The following is a 27,784-nucleotide window of genomic DNA, read 5'->3' on the forward strand; positions in this document are numbered from 1 at the left end:
GCAGGTAGACAACTGGCCTCAGACTTTAAAATGTCACCTATATTCTGGATTCGGGTTAAATGCTACCCCTCGAAAGAGCGGTGGCACTGCAGTCATCATCTGGGGGGCAATTGTCTCTAGCCTTTTACTAGCGCTGCCCCTGGGAAGTGGAGTAGGTGCCATGGTCTTCTAGGCACCCCCAGGTACACAATATTCATGCGGGTTCTCTTTTAATCTGGGTCGATAGCTTCTGGCTGCTGATCACAATGGTCAGCCCCCCCCAGCGGCTGCAGAAGTGCTGAGCGCCCCCTACAGCCGTCAAGAGTAGCGGCAGCCACCTGGGAGACTTGACCTGCTGCCGTGGCCCCCAAGTGACCCCGCCCTGACCCCCCATCTGTGGCACAATCGGTCAGCCCTGGCTGTGAAGCCCTTGGAATGCTGAGGCCTGCAAGTCCACCTGACCTAGAAACAACTCCAAGAACAAGAAGTGCAGGTGGATAAAGCACAGCACCTGAGTGGAGGCGCCACACGACCCATGCCAGGCGCCACACCACCCATGCCAGGCGCCACACCACCCATGCCAGGCGCCACACCACCCATGCCGGACACCACACCACCCGAACGGTGAGATTACGCCCCACAACCCCCAGTTACCAGCGGCAGTCACAGTTCAGTATAAAAGGTGTTTTATTTTAAAACAATTATAGTTTCAACACATTTTTGCTTTGCAAAAAAAATACAATATTAAAGTGCATTCGTTGTGCATGACGGGGTAGGGAATGAGGGAGAGTGAGAATCAGTCCTTCGCCAATGCCGCAGGGAGCCGCACAAGGCAGTCGAGAGGGACACTCGGTGTGGGCCTTAAGCAGTCAATAAGGCCCCGTTGCCAGAGGGCGGTCTATTGCCATTATTTGACCTAACGTCTTTGTAGGGATCCTGGCTCCTCTGTAAACTGCGGTGATTGGACCCTCAAGAGCATGTAAGTTTAGGTGGCAGGGTCCACGCAATAGTCTGTAAACTAAGGTGACAGTCCGGGAGCCTGTGAGCGGCGGTGCCAGTCTGTCCAGGACTCATCCCGTGAGCTGTGGTGCCAGCCTGTCCGGGAGCCTGTGAGCGGCGGTGCCAGTCTGTCCAGGACTCAGCCTGTGAGCGGCGGTGCCAGTCTGTCCAGGACTCATCCCGTGAGCTGGGGTGCCCGCTAATCCAGGAGCCTGTAAACTGCGGTGCCAGCCTGTCCGGTAACCTGTGAGCGGCGGTGCCGGCCTTTCCGGGAGCCTGTGAGCGGCGGTGCCAGTCTGTGAGCTGTGGTGCCAGCTTGTCCAGGACTCAGTCTGTGAGCTGTGGTGCCAGCTTGTCCAGGACTCGGTCTGTGATGCCAGCTTGTCCAGGAGCCTTTAAGCTGCGGTGCCAGCTTGTCCGGGAGCCTGTGAGCGGCGGTGCCAGCCTTTCCGGGAGCCTGTGAGCGGCGGTGCCAGCCTTTCCGGGAGCTTCTGAGCGGCGGTGCCAGCCTTTCCGGGAGCCTGTAAGCTGCGGTGCCAGCCTTTCCGGGAGCTTCTGAGCGGCGGTGCCAGCCTTTCCGGGAGCCTGTAAGCTGCGGTGCCAGCCTGTCCTCTCTACACGGAGCTCTGGGAGAGCGTGTCGTCCAGCTCGCAGTCGGAGTCGTCCGAGCTGTGGCCCCGGGCCCTCTGGCGGGCCAGCTCGTCCTCCGAGGTGTCTGTGCGGGGGTCCTCCGGGTCCCCCCGAGGGGGTGCCAGGCCCAGCCTGGCCAGCTTGGCCTGCTGCTGCTCCACGCTCTGCTTGCGCCACTTGATGCGCCGGTTCTGGAACCAGACCTTGACCTGCGGAGGAGAGGAGAGGAGAGGAGGGGGTTAGACACTGACCAGAGGGGCTTCCAAGCCCCTGGTGGGCGCGCTGCACAGCGCCTCGAAGCAACGCAATGTTTGTGTCTGCCTGCCCCAGTGCGATGAACTCGCCCCCACCCCTCCCGCACCCAATGACCTCCTCGGATTCCCTCACCCCGCCAGAGTGCCCTTATCTCTCCTTAGCCCCTCGCACACGCACTGCGCTACTTTAAAGCGCCGATAAAGGCTGGCTCAGTCTTCCCCATAAAACACAGATCTGTTCTTTGCAGCAGGCATATTAACCTTCTGTGCTACTTTGTGGCGAAAGAAGCTGCCACTAGCGAAAACTACGCGCTCTCTTTCTAACAGGAACATTAACCCCTAGAGTTATCATGGCATGTGTATTGCTGCCTGAAAGCGGGACGCACACGTTTGTAACTCTGCAGCAGGTGCATTTCCATCTATTACTGGACTCAGCGACCCCCGAGTTAGTAGGTGTATGATGAGGGGATGACAGGGGTTTGTGTGTATGACTGTTTGCACGTGTGTCAGTGAGTTTATGGGCGGGGTTGACAGGTGTGTGTGTGTTTGCACGTGTGTCAGTGAGTTTATGGGCGGGGTTGACAGGTGTGTGTGTTTGCACGTGTGTCAGTGGGTGCACGAGCAGGGTTGACTCGGGTATGTATGAATGTATGCACGTGTGCAAATGTGTCAGTGGGTTCAAGGGCAGGGTTCACAGCTGTATGCGAGTATATACATTATATTAATGTATGCATGTGTCAGTGGGTCCACGGGCGGGGCTGACGTGTGTGTGAGTTTGCACGTGTGTCAGTGGGTCCAGGGTCTTGGCTGTCAGTCGTGTGTGTGTGCCCGGGCGGGCCGCGCTTGGCACCACTCACCTGCGCCTCGCTCAGCCGCAGGGACGCCGCCAGCAGGAACCTCTCGCTGCCCACCATGTACTGCTGGCGGGAGAACTCCTGCTCCAGGCGGGAGAGCTGCTCGGGGCTGAAGATGGTGCGGATCCGCTTGCACTTGCCGGCCCTGGAGCTCAGGGCGGGGTAGCAGTACTGGGGCACGGGGTGTCCTGTGGGAAAGAGAGAGGCTGGTGAGAGACGGAAGAGAGCACCGCACGCAGGAGGCACGCAGGACCGACAGCATCACACACCAGACCACCACAAAACCATTACCATGTACAGGAGGCCGGAGCAGAGAATGAAAGACACATTTAAAGAGCAGGCAGGCAGAGGAGGCACGCAGGACTGACAGCATCACACACCAGACCACCAGAAACTATTACCATGTACAGGAGGCCGGAGCAGAGAATGAAAGACACATTTAAAGAGCAGGCAGGCAGAGGAGGCACGCAGGACTGACAGCATCACACACCAGACCACCAGAAACTATTACCATGTACAGGAGGCCGGAGCAGAGAATGAAAGACACATTTAAAGCACGCAGAGATCAGAGCATTGCGGGCGCACACACCGGAGGACAGACACGTTTACCCCGTACACACAGGTAGTATTATAGGAGCTATAACGTGCCGCGCTACACAACAGGGAATTACTATTAAACGAGGAGGCAGCAGGCACACGGCACGAGGCTGAGGACAGCGGTCAGAGGTGAAAGGGCACCCAGTGTGGAGGAAGGGCACGCATGTGAGGTCCAAGAGTGAAGGGTGAAGAGAGAGTGGAGAGGATACGTTAGTGAGACAGCAGGACAGGCAGGGTGGACACGTTGGTGAGACAGCAGGACAGGCAGGGTGGACACGTTACTGAGACAGAAGGACAGGCAGGGTGGACACGTTACTGAGACAGAAGGACAGGCAGGGTGGACACGTTAGTGACACAGCAGGACAGGCAGGGTGGACACGTTACTGAGACAGAAGGACAGGCAGGGTGGACACGTTAGTGACACAGCAGGACAGGCAGGGTGGACACGTTAGTGACACAGCAGGACAGGCAGGGTGGACACGTTACTGAGACAGAAGGACAGGCAGGGTGGACAGTGGGGTGGACACGTTAGTGAGACAGCAGGACAGGCAGGGTGGACACGTTAGCGAGACAGCAGGACAGACAGGGTGGAGACAGCCGGACAGGCAGGGTGGACACGTTAGTGAGACAGCCGGACAGGCAGGGTGGAGGGCGGAGTGAGTGACGGATGACACGCGGGAGCAGCAGTGCGGAGTCGGGCCGGGCCTCACCTGTGCTGAAGAGCGCTCCGGGAGGATAGCAGAGCGGGTAGAGCGGCTGCGGCTGCAGGACGGGGGCTCTGGGGAGCCAGCTGCCCTCCCAGCCCCAGCGGGCAGGGCTGGCCCTGGCTGGCGGCGCAGGCGGGTCCGCTCTGCCCAGCAGGGCCTCGATGGTGAAGGATTTCCCAGGCTGGGGGGCTTTGGCCTGCAGTTGAGAGGTCCAGGGTGGCATGGGCTGCGAGTAGGCTTTGGTCGGAGGCTGCAGGGCCCAGGACGGCAGCTGCTGAGCCATCATCATCATCCTCGGGGTGTCCGGGCTGGAGGGAGTGAGTGAGTGAGTGTGTGCGCTTCTCTGGTGCACGGCAGATCTGAAGAGGCACAGGGCTCGTCTCGACCTTTTATGCAGGACCCGAAGCCCTCTACAAACAACCCCCAGCAGCCTGACCAACCAGCAGCCGCCCCAACTAGAAAGAGGCAATTAACGGAAGGCCGGAGCCCCGCTGGGGTGCCAATGGCCCCACTAGAGCCATGCTGGGCGCGCTGCCGCCGAGGACCACCAGAGGGCGCGCTGAGCACCACTGAGCGGGCCTGGGACTAAACTTTACACCCTTCACACCTCCGTCCCTGTCCTGATTAACAAGCACCCCACCCAAACCAGAGCAGCACCGAAACCAGCGACACACAGATCGAAACTCGAGGGCTGGCACAACATCTAAAACTGTCACGACAGACACGAGACATGGCGCTGGGGCAAAATCACAACTCACCGCGGACCCGCGTCCTGGCACAGAGGCAAAAAACACAACTTCAGGACCACCCCGATAAACACACACGAGTCACCACAGACCCCAGTCCTCACCTTCGTACTCGACTACAATTACTCTGGCCATGGCACTGATGTAAACCCAACGCTCACCACGAACTCCAGGCCTGGCACTGATACAAAACCACAATGACACAACAACTAAATGCTTTACCACAGACACTGACAATACTGAGATAAAACTGCAACTCAACCCTGACCCCGGCCCTGTGACTGAGACAGACCACAACTCCCTCGAGCTGGCTCAGGCGCTGACGTAAAACCTCAACTCACCTCAGACTCTGCCCTGGATTAGATCCTCAACCGCAGCAACTCACTTCAGACCCTGCCCTGGCTTAGATCCTCAACCACAGCAACTCTCCTCAGACTCTGCCCTGGATTAGATACTCAACCACAGCAACTCACCTCAGACCCTGCCCTGGCTTAGATCCTCAACCGCAGCAACTCTCCTCAGACTCTGGCCTGGCTTAGATCTTCAACCACAGCAACTCTCCTCAGAGCCTGCCCTGGCTTAGATTCTCAACCACAGCAACTCACCTCAGAGCCTGCCCTGGCTTAGATACTCAACCACAGCAACTCTCCTCAGACCCTGCCCTGGCTTAGATCCTCAACCACAGCAACTCAACCCAGACCCTGCCCTGGCTTAGATCCTCAACCGCAGCAACTCACCTCAGACTCTGCCCTGGCTTAGATTCTCAACCACAGCAACTCACCTCAGAGCCTGCCCTGGCTTAGATACTCAACCACAGCAACTCTCCTCAGACCCTGCCCTGGCTTAGATCCTCAACCACAGCAACTCAACCCAGACCCTGCCCTGGCTTAGATCCTCAACCGCAGCAACTCACCCCAGACTCCGCCCTGGCTTAGATCCTCAACCACAGCAACTCTCCTCAGACCCTGCCCTGGCTTAGATCCTCAACCACAGCAACTCACCCCAGACTCTGCCCTGGCTTAGATACTCAACCGCAGCAACTCACCTCAGACCCTGCCCTGGCTTAGATCCTCAACCGCAGCAACTCTCCTCAGACTCTGCCCTGGATTAGATCCTCAACCGCAGCAACTCACCTCAGACCCTGCCCTGGCTTAGATCCTCAACCGCAGCAACTCTCCTCAGACTCTGCCCTGGATTAGATCCTCAACCGCAGCAACTCACTTCAGACCCTGCCCTGGCTTAGATCCTCAACCGCAGCAACTCTCCTCAGACTCTGCCCTGGATTAGATCCTCAACCGCAGCAACTCACTTCAGACCCTGCCCTGGCTTAGATCCTCAACCGCAGCAACTCACTTCAGACCCTGCCCTGGCTTAGATCCTCAATCGCAGCAACTCACCTCAGACTCTGCCCTGCCCTGGCTTAGATCCTCGACCACAGCAACTCACCTCAGACTTTACCCTGGCTTAAAGATACTCAACCACAGCAACTCTCCTCAGACTCCGCCCTGGCTTAGATCCTCAACCGCAGCAACTCTACTCAGACTCTGCCCTGGCTTAGATCCTCAACCACAGCAACTCACCTCCGACCCCGCCCTGGCTTAGATCCTCAACCACAGCAACTCACCTCAGACTCTGCCCTGGCTTAGATCCTCAACCACAGCAACTCACCCCAGACTCTGCCCTGGCTTCGATACTCAACCGCAGCAACTCTGCTCAGACCCTGCCCTGGCTTAGATCCTCAACCGCAGCAACTCTCCTCAGACCCTGCCCTGGCTTAGATCCTCAACCACAGCAACTCACCTCAGACTCTGCCCTGCCCTGGCTTAGATCCTCGACCACAGTAACTCTCCTTAGACCCTGCCCTGGCTTAGATCCTCGACCACAGCAACTCACCCCAGACTCTGCCCTGGCTTACAGATACTCAACCACAGCAACTCTCCTCAGACTCTGCCCTGGCTTAGATCCTCAACCGCAGCAACTCACCTCAGACTCTGCCCTGCCCTGGCTTAGATCCTCGACCGCAGCAACTCTCCTCAGACCCTGCCCTGGCTTAGATCCTCAATCGCAGCAACTCACCTCAGACTCTGCCCTGCCCTGGCTTAGATCCTCGACCACAGCAACTCACCTCAGACTTTACCCTGGCTTAAAGATACTCAACCACAGCAACTCTCCTCAGACTCTGCCCTGGCTTAGATCCTCAACCGCAGCAACTCACCTCAGACTCTGCCCTGCCCTGGCTTAGATCCTCGACCACAGTAACTCTCCTCAGACTCTGCCCTGGCTTAGATCCTCAACCACAGCAACTCACCCCAGACTCTGCCCTGGCTTCGATACTCAACCGCAGCAACTCTGCTCAGACCCTGCCCTGGCTTAGATCCTCAACCGCAGCAACTCTCCTCAGACCCTGCCCTGGCTTAGATCCTCAATCGCAGCAACTCACCTCAGACTCTGCCCTGCCCTGGCTTAGATCCTCGACCACAGTAACTCTCCTCAGACCCTGCCCTGGCTTAGATCCTCGACCACAGCAACTCACCTCAGACTTTACCCTGGCTTAAAGATACTCAACCACAGCAACTCTCCTCAGAGTCTGCCCTGGCTTAGATCCTCAACCGCAGCAACTCACCTCAGACTCTGCCCTGCCCTGGCTTAGATCCTCGACCACAGTAACTCTCCTCAGACTCTGCCCTGGCTTAGATCCTCGACCACAGCAACTCACCTCAGACTCTACCCTGGCTTAGATACTCAACCACAGCAACTCTCCTCAGACTCCGCCCTGGCTTAGATCCTCAACCGCAGCAACTCACCCCAGACTCTGCCGTGGCTTAGATCCTCAACCACAACAACTCTCCTCAGAGCCTGCCCTGGCTTAGATCCTCAACAACAGCAACTCTCCTCAGACCCTGCCCTGGCTTAGATCCTCAACCACAGCAATGTTAAAAGTTGGGCTGAAACCGTCAACATTATCGGCGCCCTCTTGCTCTCCTTAAACCTTTTGTGCGCGTAAAACAGCCGCCATTTTGGGCGCCATGGCTTCCCTGCTCTCGCCGAGAGCCAGCGCGCCTCTCTCCCTCCTAGCTTCGCTGACAACCCCCCTGCCTGCACCTGCCGCGAATCATAAAACCCCTCTTCGGCGCTGCTCTGCCCCAGGCCCTCGTCTTGTTCCCAGCGCAACACCTCCCTTCTTCCCATTTATGATCCCCGGCCCTTTGATGCAAACCCCTTTTCCCCGTGTGCCCGTTTGTCTTCCCCGTTCCCAGGCCGACACCCAGCTCTGCCGATACCAATCCCATGCCCCTCCCCGTACAATAGAAAGCTTCCCTCCTCAAAGGACCCCCGAGATGATCAAAGCCCCCCCCATCCCACGAGATCCGATCGAACCCCACACACACCGTGAATCGGCGGAATATCCAGCTGCGCGATGATCATCACCTGTTGTGAACGGGGCGGGGACTTCCACTGTAACCTTGCGTGGGAACGGGCTGGGAAGGGGGGGATTCTGAGGATGTCTTTCCGTACATCAAAGTATCGACGAGAATGTGTTACATGCAATAAACAGATAAACGTGTGTATAAGAGGCCAGGCCTCAGGGATGCAGTTAGAGCACCTCAGAACGATACCTTCTGTCCGTTTCGTTGTGTTCTCCTCCGGAGAGAATAAAAACCTTGTTTCCTGCCTTCCAGACTCCAGCGCCTGCCTCTTCAATAGTTTAACTTTTTTGTGGGTTCAAGAGGCGACACCGCCGGGCAATACTTAAGGATCTTATATTCTGGTTGGTAGTGCCCCCCAATTATTTTCAACAATTGGCGTCCCAAGCGTGGGGCCCATCAGCGACTCGTGGATCCAGTGGGAGAGGTCCCGACGACAGAGTGAATGACTGCAACGATCGGGAACGCGTCTGTCCGATAGACCCTCGTCTGACAGCCGATCATCCGAACTTCACTGGTTCCGAACAGACCTCTCTCGAGTGATCTACGGTCCTGACTGGGAACCATCAGGAGTGCCGCGAGGATAACGGAGAAGAGAGGACGATCGGGCGCTGGATTCGGAAGACAGGAAACTGTCCATGCGGTCCGGGTAAGGTCGTGTTACCACGACAAGTTGCGAAAAAATTGCTTGATTGCTTGTTTGTTTAAAAATACTAGTATTGCTCTTTTTATTTATTTGGAGATTCACTGTCTGCAAACGGAGAAACAACGGGCTCTCTCTTTGCAAGCAGTGGAGGATAGGTAGGGAAGCAGCCGCGCTTATTTTTTCTCCCCCACTCAATAATCACTTGAAACTGAACTGTTGTTCGCAAAACTATTGTTTCCTGGAGATTCCCTGTCTGCAAACAGGGAAGAGACCACCCTTTTTGCAGATAGTGAAAAGGGTAGGTAACGCAGATCTTTGCGGACCTACTCATTCTCCCCATTGTTATTTATTGGTCTTTTTGTTATTTTGATCCATGAGGTATTCACTGCCTGCAAACAACGTAGAATAGAAATATTCTGTCCAGTCTTTGCACCTAGTGATAAGATAGGCAGTGCTGACTTTTTAGTCCCTCGTTACGAGCCGTCATGTCTGTCTTCTCCCCACTGATTAGTAGCCTGTTTAGCCCGGACCGCCTATTAGAGATGGACCATCCAGCCCCACTGGAAGGCACCCCTAATAAGGACATGTTCATGAAGCATGGATTGACCGCTATAGCCTATAGTAAACTATGGCATAAATATACAAAAAAGGGTCAAGAAAGTCAATGGCCCCTGATAGGATCCTTCGATGATGATAAAATAAAAACGCTAGAAACTGCCCTGGGTAAAAACAAGACAACACCTACTATGCTTGACAGCTTCGGCATGTGGCGAAAAGAAACTGAACAACGTAAAAAGAAAACTGAGAGTAGGTTGGAAAAAGAGCTGCGAAAAGCAGCCCACCTAGCTGCTCAGAAACTAAAAAAAGAGATAAAGGAAAGAGAGAAAGCTAAACAGAAACTAGAAATGGAAACGCCAAGCCAGTGTCCGGTTAGAACCCCCTCCATGCTCTACCCTGATTTACCCTCGAAACGACAAGCCAATGAGGACCTGCTGTTAGGTCCTCCTATCATCTACATGCCCCCTCCATATGCCCCTTCTCAACCCTTGGCGCAGCACGCGCCACCCCCAGGTACAAACGAAGGTACCGCCACAGCGTCGGCCCCAATGGCCTCTGTGCCAGCCGAACCCCTTGTATTAAAACCCGCATCAACAACAACGTTAGACGACCATGAGACTCGAGGGGCTGGCCCTGCAAGAACAAACAGACTAGACAAAGATGAGCGAGCGGGGATCGACAAAATAGCAAGGACACTGGTAGAAAGGAAGGATGATGAAGAGTACATCACAGATATGTTCAGCTCGTATACAGGGAGTCACAGACGACATTTTACCGTACGACTGTGTTATCATGTCTTGAATGCATACGAGGACCGATATCGAGACAAAGGTCCCGAGAGCCTAAGGACTCTGTACCGGAAGGTCGATATCGGGGATGAGGGCGAGTGTGATGTGTCGGACCTCCTTACGCGTACGCTTGAGGTTTTCCGCCACCTCACTGAACGAAAGCCGGGAGCTAAATCCGCAGCCTCTGTAGTGACCGAACCACCAACCGAGCAATCTAACACCATGATGCCGATACGTGAGGCTGCCCCTTACTGGGTTCCTCCTCGGGGTACAGGGACTCACGATGATGCAAACAACCAAGATGCGAAGGGAAGGGTAGTGTACAACTGGGTCTACCAACCATGGGACCGGCAAGAGATACTGACATTCCGGAAATCTCTACCCGACCTACGTAAAAACCCCACTGCCTTCTATACTGAATTGGGTACAGCCCTGGGTTCAACGATCATGACCCTGGCTGACATCGACTTGTTCTTCGGGTTATGTCTACCAGCTGATGTGTGGAAGCAAATCCGGAAAGTCGACCACCTTGAGCTGTTTGGACATACCTGGTCACAACTCGATGACCTGGACAAACAACGGGGACCAGGACAAAAGCCGTTGAAATCCATTCTAGACCTCCCAGATAAAATCGTAGAGAAATTAAAAACGCTAATCCCAGAAAAGAAAGTGGACTGGTCGATAGTAACAGCCTGTCGCCAAAAACCCCAGGAGGATGTATCGGAATACTTCTCCCGGTTTGAAACGGTGTTCTCCGATTACAGCGGCCAGGACATGACCACTGCAACCGGACACCATCTGTTTGTCCAGAATTATGTTAAGGGCCTATCATCGGAAATCTCCCAGAAACTACAGGCCAGCGAGAGTAGTTGGGCAGCCTCCAAACCTACAGCGATTCTCCAAATGGCCCAATATTATGAGCATCAGAAAAATGAAAACGATAGGGCGACAGAGAAAAAGAAGAAGGACTTAAAAGAGAGGGTGATGATTGCCAAACTGCAAGGGGTGACTATAGGACGAGACCAATACCGGGGAAACTACCAGACAAACGTCCCTAAGACTACATTTCCCCAGGACCGCACTCTGACTTCCTACAGTGGACGCACAGACCTTAGAGAAGACCAGTGCGCTTTCTGCAAAGGGACTGGCCATTGGAAATCCCAGTGCCCAGTTCTTCTGGAAATGATCAGAAACAAAGACCCCAGGGATGTAGCAAACGGACCAAGACCTAAGGGACAACAACGAGGGCCCCCAAATGACGCGACTAATGACAGATCAAGCAGACCAAATACGTTCGATCGACCCAGGCAGAACCAATATCAACAATCTGACTATGACGACACTCACACCTTCGCATAGGACAGCCAAGGGCGAGGGAGGGATCCAGTCGAGCTCTATGTTGACCAGCAGGGCCCTTATATCACTGCTAAGGTCCTGGGTACCAAGTCTCCATTTCTGGTAGACACTGGCGCAACACGTAGTGCGTTATCTAAACGACTGATTCCAAGGGCACCCTTGTCTGGCTCACTCATAACATCGACAGGTTTCGATGGAACGCCCTCCACCAACCCTTTGTCTGCCCCGATTCTCTTTGACGTAGAAAACAACACCACCGACACCACGTTCTTGCTTTCCTCCAATAGCCCTGACGCCATTATGGGACTTGACTTACTGAAACACTTCCGAGCGACGATTAGGTGTTCTCAAGATGGAGTTCGAGTGTTTCTTTACGACAACCCCGTTCTGCTTAGACATTGTTCCCCCCGACACATGTTTTCCATCACCGACGTTGACGCGTCCCTGCTTGACACTCTACCTCCGTATCTGTGGGCCAAAGCGGATTCGGACGTAGGGCGTATGTTAATTGACCCAGTGCACATTACTGTCCGACCAGACGCAACACTCCCAAAACTCCCACAATCTCGGATATCGCCAGAGGGCGAGAAGGCATTGGTAATGATTATCCAGTCACTGATAGACGCAGGAGTGGTAGAGGAAGTGGTTAGCAACGTTTGCAACAGCCCTATCTTGCCCATTATCAAGAAGCAGGGAGAGGGAGATGAGAAAGCATACCGTTTCATCATCGACCTCCGAGAGATCAACAAAGTGGTGGTACCCCAGTACCCTGTGGTCTCAGACATCACCACCATCCTGACCTTGATTCCATCCACTGCCACCACCTTTTCCGTCATCGACCTCAAGAACGCATTCTTCTCCATCCCCATCCACCCAGACAGCCGATATCTCTTCGGCTTTACCCTAAAAGCCCGCTCATATAGGTTTTGCCGAGCGCCTCAAGGCTACACGGAAAGCCCTAGCATCTACAGCCAGGCCCTCAAAAGACAACTAGACCAAGTCCAGTTACCCGACGGGGTGGTGTTGGTACAATATGTCGATGACATCCTTTTGGCAGCCGACACCACCCCTCTAGCGGTTACCGCCACCATTCAACTCTTGCACTTCCTTGCGGAAAATGGCCACAAGGTCTCCAAGAAGAAGTTGCAATTCTGCCTACCCCAGGTCACTTACCTAGGCCACCTTTTGTCCAAAGATGGAAGAAAACTCACCCCTGATCGAATCCAAACCATTCTAGATACCCCTGTCCCTAAAACCCAGAAGCAGGTTCGCTCCCTATTAGGCCTCACCTCCTTCTGCCGACTGTGGAAAAGTAAATTTTGCCATGTTCTGTGTCTCTACGTGTCATCCATCATATGTTATGTGTGCATGACCAATATGCATATGTATTCCCCATGTCCGATTAATGACGCAATTATAGTTGTGTCCACCTCTGGTATGCTAGTTTCCAGTTCTCGTGAATACTACGAATATCAGGCCTATGTAAAGCTATGTTGCCACGTTTCTCAGTGTGCACGTTATTTCATTATAAAGTCCCCGTTTCCAGGCCTCAACAGGGCCCGGACATCAGATTCAGCTCCTGTCTCCTGAAGCCTCGCTAAGGAGCGATACAGCCCCCACCTGTATCCTCGACCTTTCACTTACTTCCTGCCTCGCAGTGCCCGGTGCAGCTTGGCTCTGCCTCTGAGTCTGCCAAGACTATGTTATGATTCCAGCTATCAGTTCAGTCTTCCTTCTCTGCATTCCTAAGCTACTGAACTGCATCAATAGTTTCCGTCATTGTCTAGCCTATGCGGCTCCATGTTAAGAGAAATACTGTATTTAATGGTCATTTAATATTCTTCATCACGCACTACATGTAGAATAAATGCATGCTCTGGTCTTAGAGTCAATTAGCTTTTCCCCTCATGACTTCTAGTTTATATCAACATGTTCCCTAAACATTAGATACCAGATAGGGTTTAGGTACATGTCGCTCCGACCCTCCAGACTTTAGTCTCTGCTCCTAGCACAGAGTTCATAGCCCCCAGCTTCTCCTCGTAACACGTCATTGCCAGTTTGCGCGCACCATCAGGTTAGAGGTCCCGGCTCCTTAGGTAGCCCCCTCCTATGTTTCCGCCCCATTCATGACATATTCTGTTACGTTTGCATCACATGTCTGAGTTACACCTCTTTTTACTGTTATCTTTCGCGACTGCTACGCGTCACACCCACTGCTACGCCTACTGCAATGTAATGCTATGTGTTTGCGCTATGTATATATGCTCGTGTATTGTTATTAAAAGTTAGCGCGCTCATCCCAGACCCAGCCCCAGCAGCTGCTGGGCCCTGTCATCCTATTCCTATGCAGGTTGTCCTGTTCCTGTCCTTATGCTGTATTAAACCTGCAAAACTCCCACTACCTCGAATCTTGACTCTTATTTATTGAGCTATCTGTTATGATATATGTCTAGTCAAAAATAGGGTATTATTTATTTATTTACCACATAATGGCGCCCGAATAGGGACTTGCCCTTTCCCCACGCGTCGGTGAAGCCACGCCGACCCCCTGACCCTCTGCAGTCGTGACGGAACTCTTCTGCGCAGTGGCAGATATTTCTGCTCAAGTATCCCTCAGGCCCACGGAGGAGACGGAGGAGGCGGTCCAGCATCCAGACGAGACGGTGGAGGAACGCGGCGAGTCCCGACCAGAGCCCAAGCCAAGAGTCCAAGGTCCGAGGTATCCGGAGGTCCACCCGTAACTGAAGTCCGAAGTCCGAAGTTCGTCGTCATCGTCGTAGCAGTCCAGTCCAGTCCGAGGCCTTCCGTTCTTGCTGCCCGGTGAGTACCGTTACTGGGGTGGTATCTAGACAGGGTCAATTTAATTGACTCTGGTCTGTGGGTTGGTGGTACACAGTCCCACAAACGAAGTGTCCACTTCGGTGGATGCGGGTCCTGACGTGTCTCTTTAAGAGACCGGTAAGTTTCGTACTGTTTCAGCAGTGCATCTAGTTTCTGTTCTAGTCAGTTTCTGTTCTCGAGAAAATTCACGTGTTCTGTTCTCAGTATTTCCAGGTAGTATTCTGTCCGAACTGTTATTTTAAATGTTTTTCATGTATTCTAATGTCGTGGTATGAATGGGAAATAAGTATCGTGTTTATTGTGTATTGTATTGTGTCTAGATTATAGTCCAGTCATGCCGATCTTCTCAAAATTACGTCAGTTAAAAACTAGAAAGGGTCTGCTGGAAGCAGCAGTTCCCGTCCCGCCCAGGGACAGTCCAGGTCACTTTATGTATCAGAAGCATGGCATAAGCGCCATATTGTATCTAGATTTATGGGTAGAGTATACCAAACAGTTAGAAGAAAAGTATAGATGGCCCGTATCGGGTACATGGGATGCCGAATGCATCATGCGAGTAGAAGAGGCATTATGGAAAAAGAAAGCCAGACAATCACAGAAAGATGCCATCGAGTTATGGCGCAAAGAAGCTCATAAAAGAACCGAAAAAGAAATCAGAAAGTCAGAACTAAGTAGAGAATCTCAAGAACGAGCCCAAGAAAGAGAATTAATCGAGATAGGTGAACGAGTTAGAACTGAGCAATCAGACAGACAGAGGAATGCCCTCATTAAGGGTATGTATCCTCTTCTTGCTGAGGGCTTGCCAAAAGCGACCCCGGAGGCATCCAGTAATTTCCCGCCACCGTTAGTTCCGACCAAGCTGCGTCACAAACCGACCGCAGCTGATATTTTTATTTCGTCCTATCTGGACGACACAGTCCCCGAATATGCAAATCCTGTTCGCACTCCGCCAGTCCCTGTAAATCAGGTAATTCCTGCTCCTCCAGACACCGGGGTGCCCTTGACAGCTCCCCCGGGTCAGCCCGCCATACAAGTCCAGCCCACGTTACAATTACCCACCCTGCCAGGACGAAAAGCATCAGTTGATGATTCTAGTTTAGGGGCCGCAGGAGGAGGTCTTCCTCAAACTCCGCCGCCATACAAACGTTTATCAGCACTCGAATTACATGCTCAAGCATCACAGCGTACTCCCAAGAGTAATAAGTCTGTTGCAGAAATCAGGCAAACCCTTGGCGAGTGTGTCTATGACCCAGTTCCAGGCGAGTTTAATATGGTTTTATATTCCGTACGCGTAAGGAGAGTGACCGAGTATCTAGTCACCCTGCCGAATATGAAAGAAGATCTAGACAGGATATATCGTTTCATCCGTACAGGGGATGACCCACAAAGTATTAGTGATGCCATGTCTCAAAGGAAAGCCGAGATTCAGCGCATGATATTAAAGTTCTTAATTAATTGTCTAATAAGAGAACAAGATTATCCGTCTAAAGACCCGGAAGAAATGAAAACTCTGACAAAGTGGAGTGATAATATAGCCGAAGGAAAGCACAATACCATTGGTGCCATGGAGAGTATGTACAAGAAAATCCGTAGAGAGATAATAAAGATACACGAACAGCGTAAAGCCGCACAAGTAAGCGAGAAAGAAAGTACCTCTGATCCTGAAGAGGAAGACGATGAGAATACTGCCAGAATAGCGTATGTAGGAAAATCTAGATTTCCAGATCGCCATTTACGTCTAGAACACAAGCCAACTTTCCATCATTCAGCACCAGAACAAGGTTCCCTAGAACAAGTATTTCAAGCTACCGATCACATTCTGAAATCACGAATCGGTTATAGTGAATTAAGTACCATGCATGAACAGGAACTAGTCCGATCAGCAGTCCGATGGATTACTGATTCTACCACTTTTCCGGACGAAATAGTGGCACAAATGTTTCTGAAAATGCCCCCAGCCGAGCAGCGACTGGTGGGTATGTATATGATTCAGCACCTCATTACTTTGTATGAGGGTCAACATTCTGATCCAGGCCCGTTACACGATATCTTGAACGAGTTACTCCAGTATAGATGGAGAGGTCTAGGTACCGATTTAATTAGTGTCATTCTAGAACAGCGCCACAAATATAGAACATTCTTGAACCCGCATTTTGTTCATGTCTCACCCCCAGAAAGTAAATCATTCTACATAGACAGACAGAATCCGTTACGAGAAGTCCACCCAGTCAGAGGAACGGGTGGCGAAATGCAACGAGTGTTTGTATACACTCCGATCACAAAGATGGAACTCCTCGAAATGAAGAAATTAATTCCCTGTCATGATAAAGATCCAGCAGGGTTCCATAGAGAATTAAAAGACATGCTCCGTATGGGAGAATACACTTACCCAGATATCATTAAAATGTTAAAAGTTCTGCTACCCGCAGGGGTGTATGAAAAGCTAAAGGAAAAAGAATGGGAGGTGGGAGAGAAAAAGATAGATTGGGCAGTCCTAGAAGCAGAAGATAAGATACGTGTACCAGGTACTGGTCTTGGAGAGAAATGTAAAGAATTACCAGAATTATTAATTCAAGTTTTACCCAGATTATTAACAACGAGAAAAGAAGACTGGGATGCAATCTCAGCCTGTAAACAGAAACAAGATGAAGATATTAGTGATTTTTATTCGAGGTTTGAAAAGTGCTTTAGTATCAACAGTGGCCTCAAGACAAGTAGTGAGTCATACCCTCACCTTTTCGTTACTAAATTAGTCGAGAATTCAAGCCCACAAGTTAAAAATCGAGTTTTGAAAGTCGAAAGCACCTGGCAAGCAAATACTCCGTCCCAGATGCTCCAGATGCTCCAGTATCACCAGAATAGAATCAGAGAAGAACAAGAACACGAGAGAAAACGTATGAAAGACACGAAGATGAAAGTACTAGTTGCACAATCTGTTCCTCAAGACAGTCAGAAGAGGGGTCCGAATCAAGCCAGTCATCCTGCAGCTCCCGTTAAAGGGAACTGCAATTATTGTAAACAGCCAGGTCATTTTATAAATGAGTGTGCAGTTCTGAAACACAACATAGCTACTGGTAAGACTAAAGAAAGACCACGTCCGCCTAGACAGGAACAAGTTTCACAGATTCCTCAGCCACAGAATGCACAACAGACAGTTACAGCACCGCAGCCTATCGCTGCAACACAGCATGTTACATCGCAGATGTACCAGTATGCACAGTCTGAGTATCCAGAGTACCAGCCATATTCATGAAACAGCCTAGAGAGGGAGGTAGGCTTGCCTCTCATCGAGATACCTGTAGATCAAGAAGGTCCCTATGTTCACAGTCAAGTATTAGGGAAAGACAGAAAGTTTTTGATTGATACAGGGGCAAGTAGGACCACAATTAGTCATGCCGAAGTTCCAGGGGCTCCGCTCTCAGGCTCAAGAAATGTTTCCCTTGGATTTTCAGGAAAGCCCATCGTTAATGAGATTTCAAAGCCAGTCACTCTAGAAGTAGGTCCATTGTCCCGCACTACTGATCTGTTACTTACTAAGTCATGTCCAGAAAATCTATTAGGCATTAAAACACTGAAAGAGTTAGGTGCAGTTATATGTTGTTCCCCAGAGGGAATACGTCTGTTCCTACGTGACTTTAAGGGTCACTATGTATTACGAGATTTTGATTCCAGACTGTCTAATGTTCCGCAGCATTTATGGGCGCAAGGTCCAACTGATGTAGGTTACAAGCAAATCACACCCCATCGTGTGACCCTGAAACCAGGTGTAGTGTTACCACGAATCAGACAGTACAGATTGCCACCTGAGGCTGTAGCAGCCTTATCCAAAATTATAGACGAGCTCATGGCTCAAGGAGTAGTTGTAGAAACTGACTCCAATGTATGTAACTCTCCGATCATTCCAGTCATGAAACGTACTGATCCAAATGCACCCCCAGTATATCGATTAGTGATTGATTTACGAGAACTTAACAAATGTATTATTCCTCAGTACCCAGTTGTCCCAGACATCTCTTCCCTATTGACAGCTATTGATTCCGAAGCCACGTTCTTCACTGTAATCGACCTTAAGAACGCATTTTTTAGTGTTCCCATTCATCCAGACAGCCAGTTTCTTTTTGGATTTTGTTTAAATGGAAGGAGCTATATGTTCACACGCGCTCCTCAAGGTTTCACAGAAAGCCCTAGTATTTACAGCCAAGCACTTAAGAGACAACTTGACAATATTCACATGCCAACTGACACTGCCCTGCTCCAGTATGTCGATGATCTACTGATCACAGCCCGTTCTGAACGTGACTGCGAGCGAGCGTCACTCACGGTTCTGTATTTCCTAGCCGAGATGGGGCACAAGGTGTCCCCTTCGAAGCTTCAATTCTGTGTCCAGCAAGTGGTCTACTTAGGACACTTACTGTCCAAGAGGGGTAGGCAGTTGACACCAGACCGTATCCAGTTGATAGCGAGTCTTCCTCAGCCCAAGACCCAGAAGGAGGTACGTGCCTTTATCGGCCTTACTTCTTATTGTAGACAATGGATTCCACAGTATGCATTTCTAGCCAAGCCACTGATACAGTTAACGACACAGGAGGCAGCCGTATCGACTGTTCTCCCTTGGACATCTGAACATACACTTAGTTTCAACGAGTTAAAGAAAGCTTTATGTCAAGCTCCAGTTCTAGCTACACCGAACTACAGTAAGCCTTTTACACTTTTCGTTACTGAACGTGAAGGTACAGCATTATCTGTTCTCACACAAGATCAAGCAGGACAGTACAAGCCCTGTGCTTATTTTTCTAGCACACTAGATCCAGTCGCCCAGGCTTTGCCTGCGTGCCTCAAGTCAGTTGCAGCCACAGCACTAGCTATCAGACAAAGTGATTCCATAGTTTTAGGACACTCCTTGACAGTACAAGTCCCACACTCCGTGGAAGTTCTTTTAAACCGAACACAAACTCAGCACTTGACAATTGCACGTTTAACAGGTTATGAATTGACACTGTTTCAGCCACACATAGATATTAGACGCTGCAACATCCTGAATCCTGCTACACTGTTACCATCAGTTAATTCAAATCCAGCCACACATGATTGCGTGGAAGTAGTTAACATTACGACAAAGCCAAGACAAGATCTGACAGACATTCCGTTACCAGATCCTGACCTGACACTTTATGTGGATGGTTCATGTATGAGAACTAGTACAGGAGAACTAGTCGCCGCGTATGCAGTTACTACTGACACCGAAGTTATTAAAACACACCGTATTGATACCCTGTCCGCTCAAGCAGCAGAGCTAGTTGCTCTGACACAAGCCTGTATACACGCCAAGAACCTGAAAGTTAATGTTTACACAGATTCACGTTACGCATTTGGAGTTGTACACGACTTTGGAGTGCTCTGGCAGGAGAGAGGTTTCATGACTTCTCATGGAACCAAGATTCAGCATGGTCTCCTTATTCAAGCTCTGTTAGATGCCATACACTTACCGACATCTATTGCTATCATGAAATGCAAAGCACATACGAAAGTTACTGACATTATTTCCCAAGGTAATGATCTAGCAGATCGCACAGCCAAGCTTACAGCACAGACTCCAGACATTCAAGTTAATCCGACACAGACACATACTCCAGATCCGACTACATGTATGACAGTTAAAGACCCTACTCAAGATGTCATAGATATCCAGTTACATGCTACTCCCGATGAAATCAAGAAATGGTCTGAACAAGGAGGGGTCCAGACAGATCAAGGATGGTTAACAAAGGGTAGAGCCACATGGTTTCTCCCCGACTCTATGGTTCAAGTCATTATTAATACCGCACATAGTCCAGCACATTTAGGAGAAAAAGCAATGTTAGACAGTATCCAGAACATTTGGTTCAACAAGCATTTACGAGCTGCAGCCAAGCAGAAAGTCCGTACCTGTATGATATGTTGTCAGTTTAATCCAGGTAAAAGTGTCCCGGTGGAACAAGGGGGATTCCAGCCTCCTGACCACCCTTTTGAGGTCCTCCAGATGGATTATATTCAGATGGAGCGATGTCGAGGTTTCAAGTATGTCCTTGTAGTTGTATGCGCTTTGTCCAGGTGGACAGAAGCATATCCAGTCCCCGATTACACAGCCGCGACCACTGCCAAGCAGTTGGTTCGTGAGTTTTTCCCTCGATATGGACTCCCTAGAGTCGTATATTCTGATAACGGTCAGCCATTCTCATCTGAGTTGATGAAGCACGTTTCCCTGTTGTTAGGGTACCAGTGGAAGTTTCATTGTGTACGCCATCCTGAAGCAGCCGGTCTAGTCGAGAGACATAATCAGACTCTGAAAATTCGAATTGCCAAAATATGCAAAGATAAGGGTGTGGACTGGCTAGTAGCTCTGCCAGTTGCTTTGTTTTATATGCGCATGGTCGCACATTCCAGATCAGGTCTGTCCCCGTATGAGGTCATTTTCGGCCGCCCCCCTAACATGTGGGGTACTCCTAGACCCCGAAGTATTACTGATGTTTCATGTAATATGCTGACAGATTACCTAGCTTCCTTGATGTCTGCCCTCAACTCATGTCGTTCACAGGTTGCCGCCGCATTTCCAGACAATACCGAGGTGGCACCGCATGAAATCGTTCCAGGTTCGATGGTGCTCGTCCGGAACTTTGACAGATCAAGTCCGCTGGAGCCACGTTGGAAGGAGCCCCGTCAGGTCCTCCTCACCACCCGTACAGCTGTGAAATTGGAAGGTCGCCGCGGCTGGGTGCATCTTTCGCACGTCAAGAAATTCTACGGATTAAAGCCGGTCTCTAAGAACATTTCCCAGGATATCAAGACTTGTCAAAACATTGTTCCTAAGGACTGTCCCGCAAATGACATTGACACAACCCCTCCCCTGTTAGAGAAAACTCCGCAGCAGGAGTATAAGCAAAAACTCCGGTCTAGTAAAATAAGTCAGTCAGTTTGATTGTATAAGTCCTCCCCTAGGTGAAACGGTTAGACTGTTTCTGACATGTATAAAATAGACCCCCATAGTGAGAGAGTCAGTCATAACTCAATTCGATGTATCGTTTTTCTAAGTTTCATATTATTTCTCAGCCTTATGATTTCCTGCACCAGTTACGCATTTTTCCTGTGTTTTCCAGTTCCTCATGTAAATAAGCCTTCTAATGTTACAGCAGAGCACACGTTTAGTGATCTGCCCCCTCACGAATATTCATACCGCCTCGCTATGCGCAATAACTCATTTATCCGCATGTTACATTACTCACACCAGACCAGCAATGCCACTAATTGTTGGGTGTGTGGTCGACTCCCCCCTTTCCAGACATCGAAGGGAGTTCTGCCACTCTTTCCTTATCCTTTTTCACATAATGGTTCGTGTGGAGCATGGTCCACGTTAACGTCATCCTTAACAGATATGTCTTTTCTTAACAGTACATGTTTCCCAGACAAGCAAGGTTTCCCCCACAGAACAGGTTTAGATCTAGAAAATGAAGTGTATAATTTAGGTAACTATTCTTCGAATTTCATGGTCCTGAATGTTCAGTCTGATACTACTCCAGACTCACCTGCTATTTCAGTACTACCAGTCAAAGGCGAATTATGTGTCCGTAATCATGGTTCTGTACACGTAGGACATAGTGATTGTACTACTATTATCCAGTATAGTGACAGTGGGAAATCTATTTTTAAAAGCTTCACGTCATTCTTATTTCGTTTGTGGTCATACTGCATATGTTCGTCTGCCCCTCGATTGGGAGGGAACCTGTTACATTGCCTTCCTACTGCCACCTGTTTTTCTAGCCCCACCTGACTACCATAGGAATTCCTTCCTAGTACATACTAGACACAAGAGAAACCTCCCGATTGTCGATTATACTGAAACTGCTGCAGAGCAATTCATTGATATTGATAAAGGTGTGTTCCCTTATTTAGGTACAGTTGTAAATAGTAAGCTAATCCGTAGGTTAACAAGAACCCTTGAAGCAGTAGTAGATGAGACTGCCTCCGCTCTAGGTAACTTAACCGAAGAGCAATCCTTTATGAGAATTGTTGTGCTCCAGAATCGTCTCGTCCTTGACGTCATACTGGCCGATAGGGGCGGGGCCTGTAGAGTCCTCGGATCCAGTTGTTGCATTTTCATTCCAAATAACGCGCCGTCTGTTTATTCAGCTATAACCAGACTTCATAAAATTGCCCATCTGTTACACCAAGATCCAGGCACCTGGACATGGTCCGGTTGGTTCTGGAATATAATTTCCGCCTGGGGATGGAAAGTCCTGTCCTTTCTAGGTATCGCAGTAGCGATCATATTCAGCTGCTGCCTCTGTATACAATGTGGCCCTGCGATTTGCGGCATGTGTGCTACCTCTTGTATTCCTAGTCCCAAGCCCCGTTCTAAATCCCGTTCCAAGACAATTCGAGATGAACAAATGGTACTGTATGAAATGATAGATGGTATCATGAGTATTGATGTTTCCTGATGGAAACGTAGTGACAAGGAGGGAATGTGGAAAAGTAAATTTTGCCATGTTCTGTGTCTCTACGTGTCATCCATCATATGTTATGTGTGCATGACCAATATGCATATGTATTCCCCATGTCCGATTAATGACGCAATTATAGTTGTGTCCACCTCTGGTATGCTAGTTTCCAGTTCTCGTGAATACTACGAATATCAGGCCTATGTAAAGCTATGTTGCCACGTTTCTCAGTGTGCACGTTATTTCATTATAAAGTCCCCGTTTCCAGGCCTCAACAGGGCCCGGACATCAGATTCAGCTCCTGTCTCCTGAAGCCTCGCTAAGGAGCGATACAGCCCCCACCTGTATCCTCGACCTTTCACTTACTTCCTGCCTCGCAGTGCCCGGTGCAGCTTGGCTCTGCCTCTGAGTCTGCCAAGACTATGTTATGATTCCAGCTATCAGTTCAGTCTTCCTTCTCTGCATTCCTAAGCTACTGAACTGCATCAATAGTTTCCGTCATTGTCTAGCCTATGCGGCTCCATGTTAAGAGAAATACTGTATTTAATGGTCATTTAATATTCTTCATCACGCACTACATGTAGAATAAATGCATGCTCTGGTCTTAGAGTCAATTAGCTTTTCCCCTCATGACTTCTAGTTTATATCAACATGTTCCCTAAACATTAGATACCAGATAGGGTTTAGGTACATGTCGCTCCGACCCTCCAGACTTTAGTCTCTGCTCCTAGCACAGAGTTCATAGCCCCCAGCTTCTCCTCGTAACACGTCATTGCCAGTTTGCGCGCACCATCAGGTTAGAGGTCCCGGCTCCTTAGGTAGCCCCCTCCTATGTTTCCGCCCCATTCATGACATATTCTGTTACGTTTGCATCACATGTCTGAGTTACACCTCTTTTTACTGTTATCTTTCGCGACTGCTACGCGTCACACCCACTGCTACGCCTACTGCAATGTAATGCTATGTGTTTGCGCTATGTATATATGCTCGTGTATTGTTATTAAAAGTTAGCGCGCTCATCCCAGACCCAGCCCCAGCAGCTGCTGGGCCCTGTCATCCTATTCCTATGCAGGTTGTCCTGTTCCTGTCCTTATGCTGTATTAAACCTGCAAAACTCCCACTACCTCGAATCTTGACTCTTATTTATTGAGCTATCTGTTATGATATATGTCTAGTCAAAAATAGGGTATTATTTATTTATTTACCACACGACAATGGTTACCAAACTTCAGCCTCGTTGTAAAACCACTGCTTTCTCTGCTAAACAAAGACGTCCCTTTCCCACTCCCTTGGACTCCTGAGTGTCAAACTTCCTTCACAGAACTGCGAGATGCCCTTTGCTCAGCCCCTGTCCTGGGTACCCCTGATTACAAAAAGCCCTTCTCCCTTTACACTCACGAAAGGGAGGGGTGCGCTTTATCTGTCCTGACCCAGGCCATCGGCCCTAAGCAACGACCGTGCGCTTACTTCTCTGCCACTCTTGACCCTGTCGCCAGAGCCTTGCCTGCCTGCCTTCGAGCTGTAGCTGCTGCTGCAGTCTCTATCCGACAGAGTGAGGGGATTGTACTCTCGAATTCCCTCACGGTACTGGTACCCCATGCAGTCGACACCCTCCTGAACCAAACCAAGACGCAACATCTGACGAGTGCACGACTGACTGGATACGAACTGACCTTGCTTGCCCCCCATATCACCCTGAAAAGATGCACCACACTGAACCCAGCAACTCTGTTACCCTTGCCAGAGAACGATCCCAATGCGCACCCCGTACATGACTGCGTGACTCTTACGGACGAACAGACCAGGAGTAGGGTCGATCTCAGAGACACAGCTTTCCCTGACCCCGACGGGGAGTTGTGGGTGGACGGTTCTTGCATCAAACTCTCCGATGGTACCACTTCCGCTGCCTATGCAGTCACCACGGCTCGAACTGTAGTAGAAACAGCCCGCATCACCCAGCGATCTGCCCAGGCAGCGGAACTGATTGCTTTGACGCGAGCCTGCATCCTGGCAACAGGAACCACAGCGAACATTTACACCGACAGCCGGTATGCCTTCGGGGTGGTTCACCATTTTGGGCTCCTCTGGAGGGAGAGAGGATACTTGACCTCACACGGCACACCCATTTTGCACGGGGATTTAGTCTCCGCCTTAATCGAAGCTGTCCTCCTCCCCAACAAACTTGCCGTTATCAAATGCCAGGCACACAAGAAAGTGACAGACATTATTGGACAGGGAAATGCACTAGCCGACATCACCGCCCGAACGACAGCTGAAAATAGAACGACAACACATATGTACGTGACCAGGTCGCAAGCAGAAAACTGGACTGACGCAAAGGACACAATTAGAGACATACAAACGACTAGCACACAACACGAATTGACTGAATGGACACGGGTGGGATTGAAAGACGATGAAGGCTGCTGGCGGACAAAAGACACGAACAGATGGTTGCTACCTGATTCGTACTTGATTCCCATATTAACCATGGCACACTCCCCTGCCCACATAGGATCAGCCCCCATGACCGAACTTGTCTCCAGGGTTTGGCACAATGACAAGATCCCAGATTCCGCCAAACGCCTGGTCCAACAATGCTTAATATGCCTGCAACACAACCCCGGGAAAGGAACTGTAGTACCCCGGGGGGGATTTGGGGTCCCAAACCACCCATTTGAAGTCCTGCAGATGGACTACATCCAGCTAGACAGATGCCAAGGCCTGAAATATGTACTCGTCGTGGTGTGCGCATTTAGCAAGTGGGTGGAAGCATATCCAACCCGTGACAACACCGCTATGGCCACTGCAAAGGTTCTGTTAAAGGAGTTTTTCCCCCGTTATGGCCTCTGTCGTGTTTTATGGAGTGATAATGGCCCCCACTTTGTAGCCAAAGTTATCCAGCTCATCCTAAATGGGCTGGGTATTAAACAGAAATTCCACGCAGTCTTCCACCCTCAATCTGCTGGGCTTGTCGAACGACACAATGCCACACTAAAGCTTAAACTGGCCAAAATAGTGGCTACGACGGGCCTGAAATGGCCAGACGCCCTCCCATTGGCATTGCTATCGATGCGCTCTACCCCCACCCGACATCACTTAACCCCTTATGAAGTTGTCTTCGGTCGACCCATGAGCGTCTGGTCTGCCCCGAAACCAACTTCCATTCATGACGTTCCGGATGTCCTAATGTCTGATTATCTGTACAAATTGACTGAAACTTTGTCTGTCCTTCATCAGCAGGTGCAGCAGGCCATCCCCGATGCTTCCAGGGGTCCGGGTCACGCCATCCAGCCGGGGGACTTCGTGCTGATCCGAAATTTTCAGCGATCAAAGAGTTTGGAACCCCGGTGGACGGGCCCCTGGCAAGTGCTGATCACCACTCGGACCGCACTTCGAGTGGAGGGGAAGAAACACTGGCTGCACGCTCATCACTGCAAAAAGGTCTCTCCAGCCCTGGCCACGACAGACACCGTCAACACCCAAGAAGAGCTCCTGAACCAGGACCGACCATCGTTGAACTGCTACCCTGATACTGAGACACTTGAACTTTCAAAACATCCTGACCCCACTGTGCCATCTCGAGAAGGGTATTTCCTGCGTCGAAAGGAGGGAGCTTCGGCTAAGTAGGCCACGGACTAGGTTAAAGGATCTCAGAACGGTGACCCAAACTACCAAGGGTTACCTGGAGAGAAGCTAAAACTAAGTCTGTGGTCCTGCCCACTACCGAGCACCTTGAAGACGAAGATGATGGAAGCGCCAGATAAGAAGATGATGGAAGCGCCAAATAAGAAGCCGACGGAGACAGCAGGAAATACCCACTACAGAAATCCGAGAATAGACAGACTCCATAGCTCAAAGACAATTGCACTCTTCATCGTAATCCTCCTCTGTTTTCTCCTCATGACTACGCTCTGGATTATGGAAGAACACGCACCTGCTCACGAAACATTCCTAACCACTGCTCAGCCTACCACCATGAAGGAACATCATCTAATTTCGCTCTCTCCTCAACTAAGAGAGAGGCGAAAGGAGTTTTGGAACAACTCTTTCGTGCAGCTACTTCACCAGCACAATCTTGCCACCAACACCACCAACTGCTGGATCTGTGGGTTGCTACCCCATGCCACTGGACATTCAATACCATTCATCCCTTCACCCTTCTCCGTCCACGGCTCCTGCCTTGCCTGGCTGATCCTCCTGCAAGAGAGCTATACGGGCAATGCCACCTCCAGCAGAACTGCAGCACATTCTTCTCATGGGGCCGGGCGAAACAAGACAAAGACACACTTCTGCCCGCTGACCCCCAGCGACTCGATCCAAATGGACATCCCGGCCAAAGAACGAATCGAAATGCAGGTGTTCAACAATCCAACCAGACCCACCTTCTCCTATCTGCGGAAACGAACGGCTGCCACTCTGACTGTGGCCCTGTCGGTCATCAACGTCACAGGCCACATGTGTGTAGAAGGACTTGGGACACAGCTGGTGGGTCGCAGCGCTTGCCGCTTTACCAGCACTCTGGATTCCACGGATCCACCTTCCTTTGTGTCATCCCCAAACATGTATTTCATCTGCGGCACGAAGGCCTACACCTGGCTCCCCAAAGGCTGGGGGGGCACTTGCTACATCTCCTTCGTCCTTCCTCCAACTTATGTGGCCCCAGCGAATCACCACAGGCAGAAACGAGCCAAAGACGTTGAGCAAGCCGACTCAACAGGGGCGCAGTTCCTCGATGCTATGAAAGGACTCGTCCCCCTCTGGGGCCCGATGGCAAACAGCCGTGCCATCCGACATTTGACTCAGGCAGTCGAGACAACCATGAACATCACAGCGGGCATCTTTGCCAACAACACTGCCGAGCTCCAAGCGGTCCGTTTGGTGGCTCTTCAGAAACGCCTCGTTCTAGATGCGGTTCTGGCGGACCGTG

General features: G+C 50.7%; 2 protein-coding genes across 9 annotated transcripts in view; both read right to left on the reverse strand.

Moving 5' to 3' along the window:
- The window catches only part of LOC144817722 (homeobox protein not2-like), a 1,386,394-nt gene that overhangs the window by 545,048 nt on the left and 813,562 nt on the right, over window positions 1–27,784 (reverse strand). The window lies entirely within an intron of this gene.
- Window positions 735–5,284, reverse strand: LOC144817723 (homeobox protein notochord-like). Its single transcript, XM_078674487.1, has 3 exons — window positions 4,024–5,284; window positions 2,720–2,904; window positions 735–1,817 (listed from the first exon to the last, which is right to left on the reverse strand). Exons 1-3 carry the CDS (start codon window positions 4,310–4,312, stop codon window positions 1,593–1,595), a joined length of 699 nt encoding a protein of 232 aa, XP_078530613.1. The 5' UTR covers window positions 4,313–5,284; the 3' UTR covers window positions 735–1,592.

The sequence above is a fragment of the Lissotriton helveticus genome, chromosome 2_1, assembly GCF_964261635.1.
Source record: "Lissotriton helveticus chromosome 2_1, aLisHel1.1, whole genome shotgun sequence".
In the NCBI taxonomy this organism is placed as follows: Eukaryota; Metazoa; Chordata; class Amphibia; order Caudata; family Salamandridae; genus Lissotriton; species Lissotriton helveticus.

What these genes read in the sequence shown, in the direction of transcription:
- LOC144817723 (XM_078674487.1), bottom strand. Translation starts at nt 4,312, where the DNA reads ATGATGATGATGGCTCAGCAGCTGCCGTCCTGGGCCCTGCAGCCTCCG. An exon ending in CGGAGCGCTCTTCAGCACAG is followed by an intron (nt 2,905 to 4,023) that starts GTGAGGCCCGGC and finishes TCTTTCCCACAG; the next exon opens with GACACCCCGTGCCCCAGTAC. An exon ending in TGCGGCTGAGCGAGGCGCAG is followed by an intron (nt 1,818 to 2,719) that starts GTGAGTGGTGCC and finishes TCTCCTCCGCAG; the next exon opens with GTCAAGGTCTGGTTCCAGAA.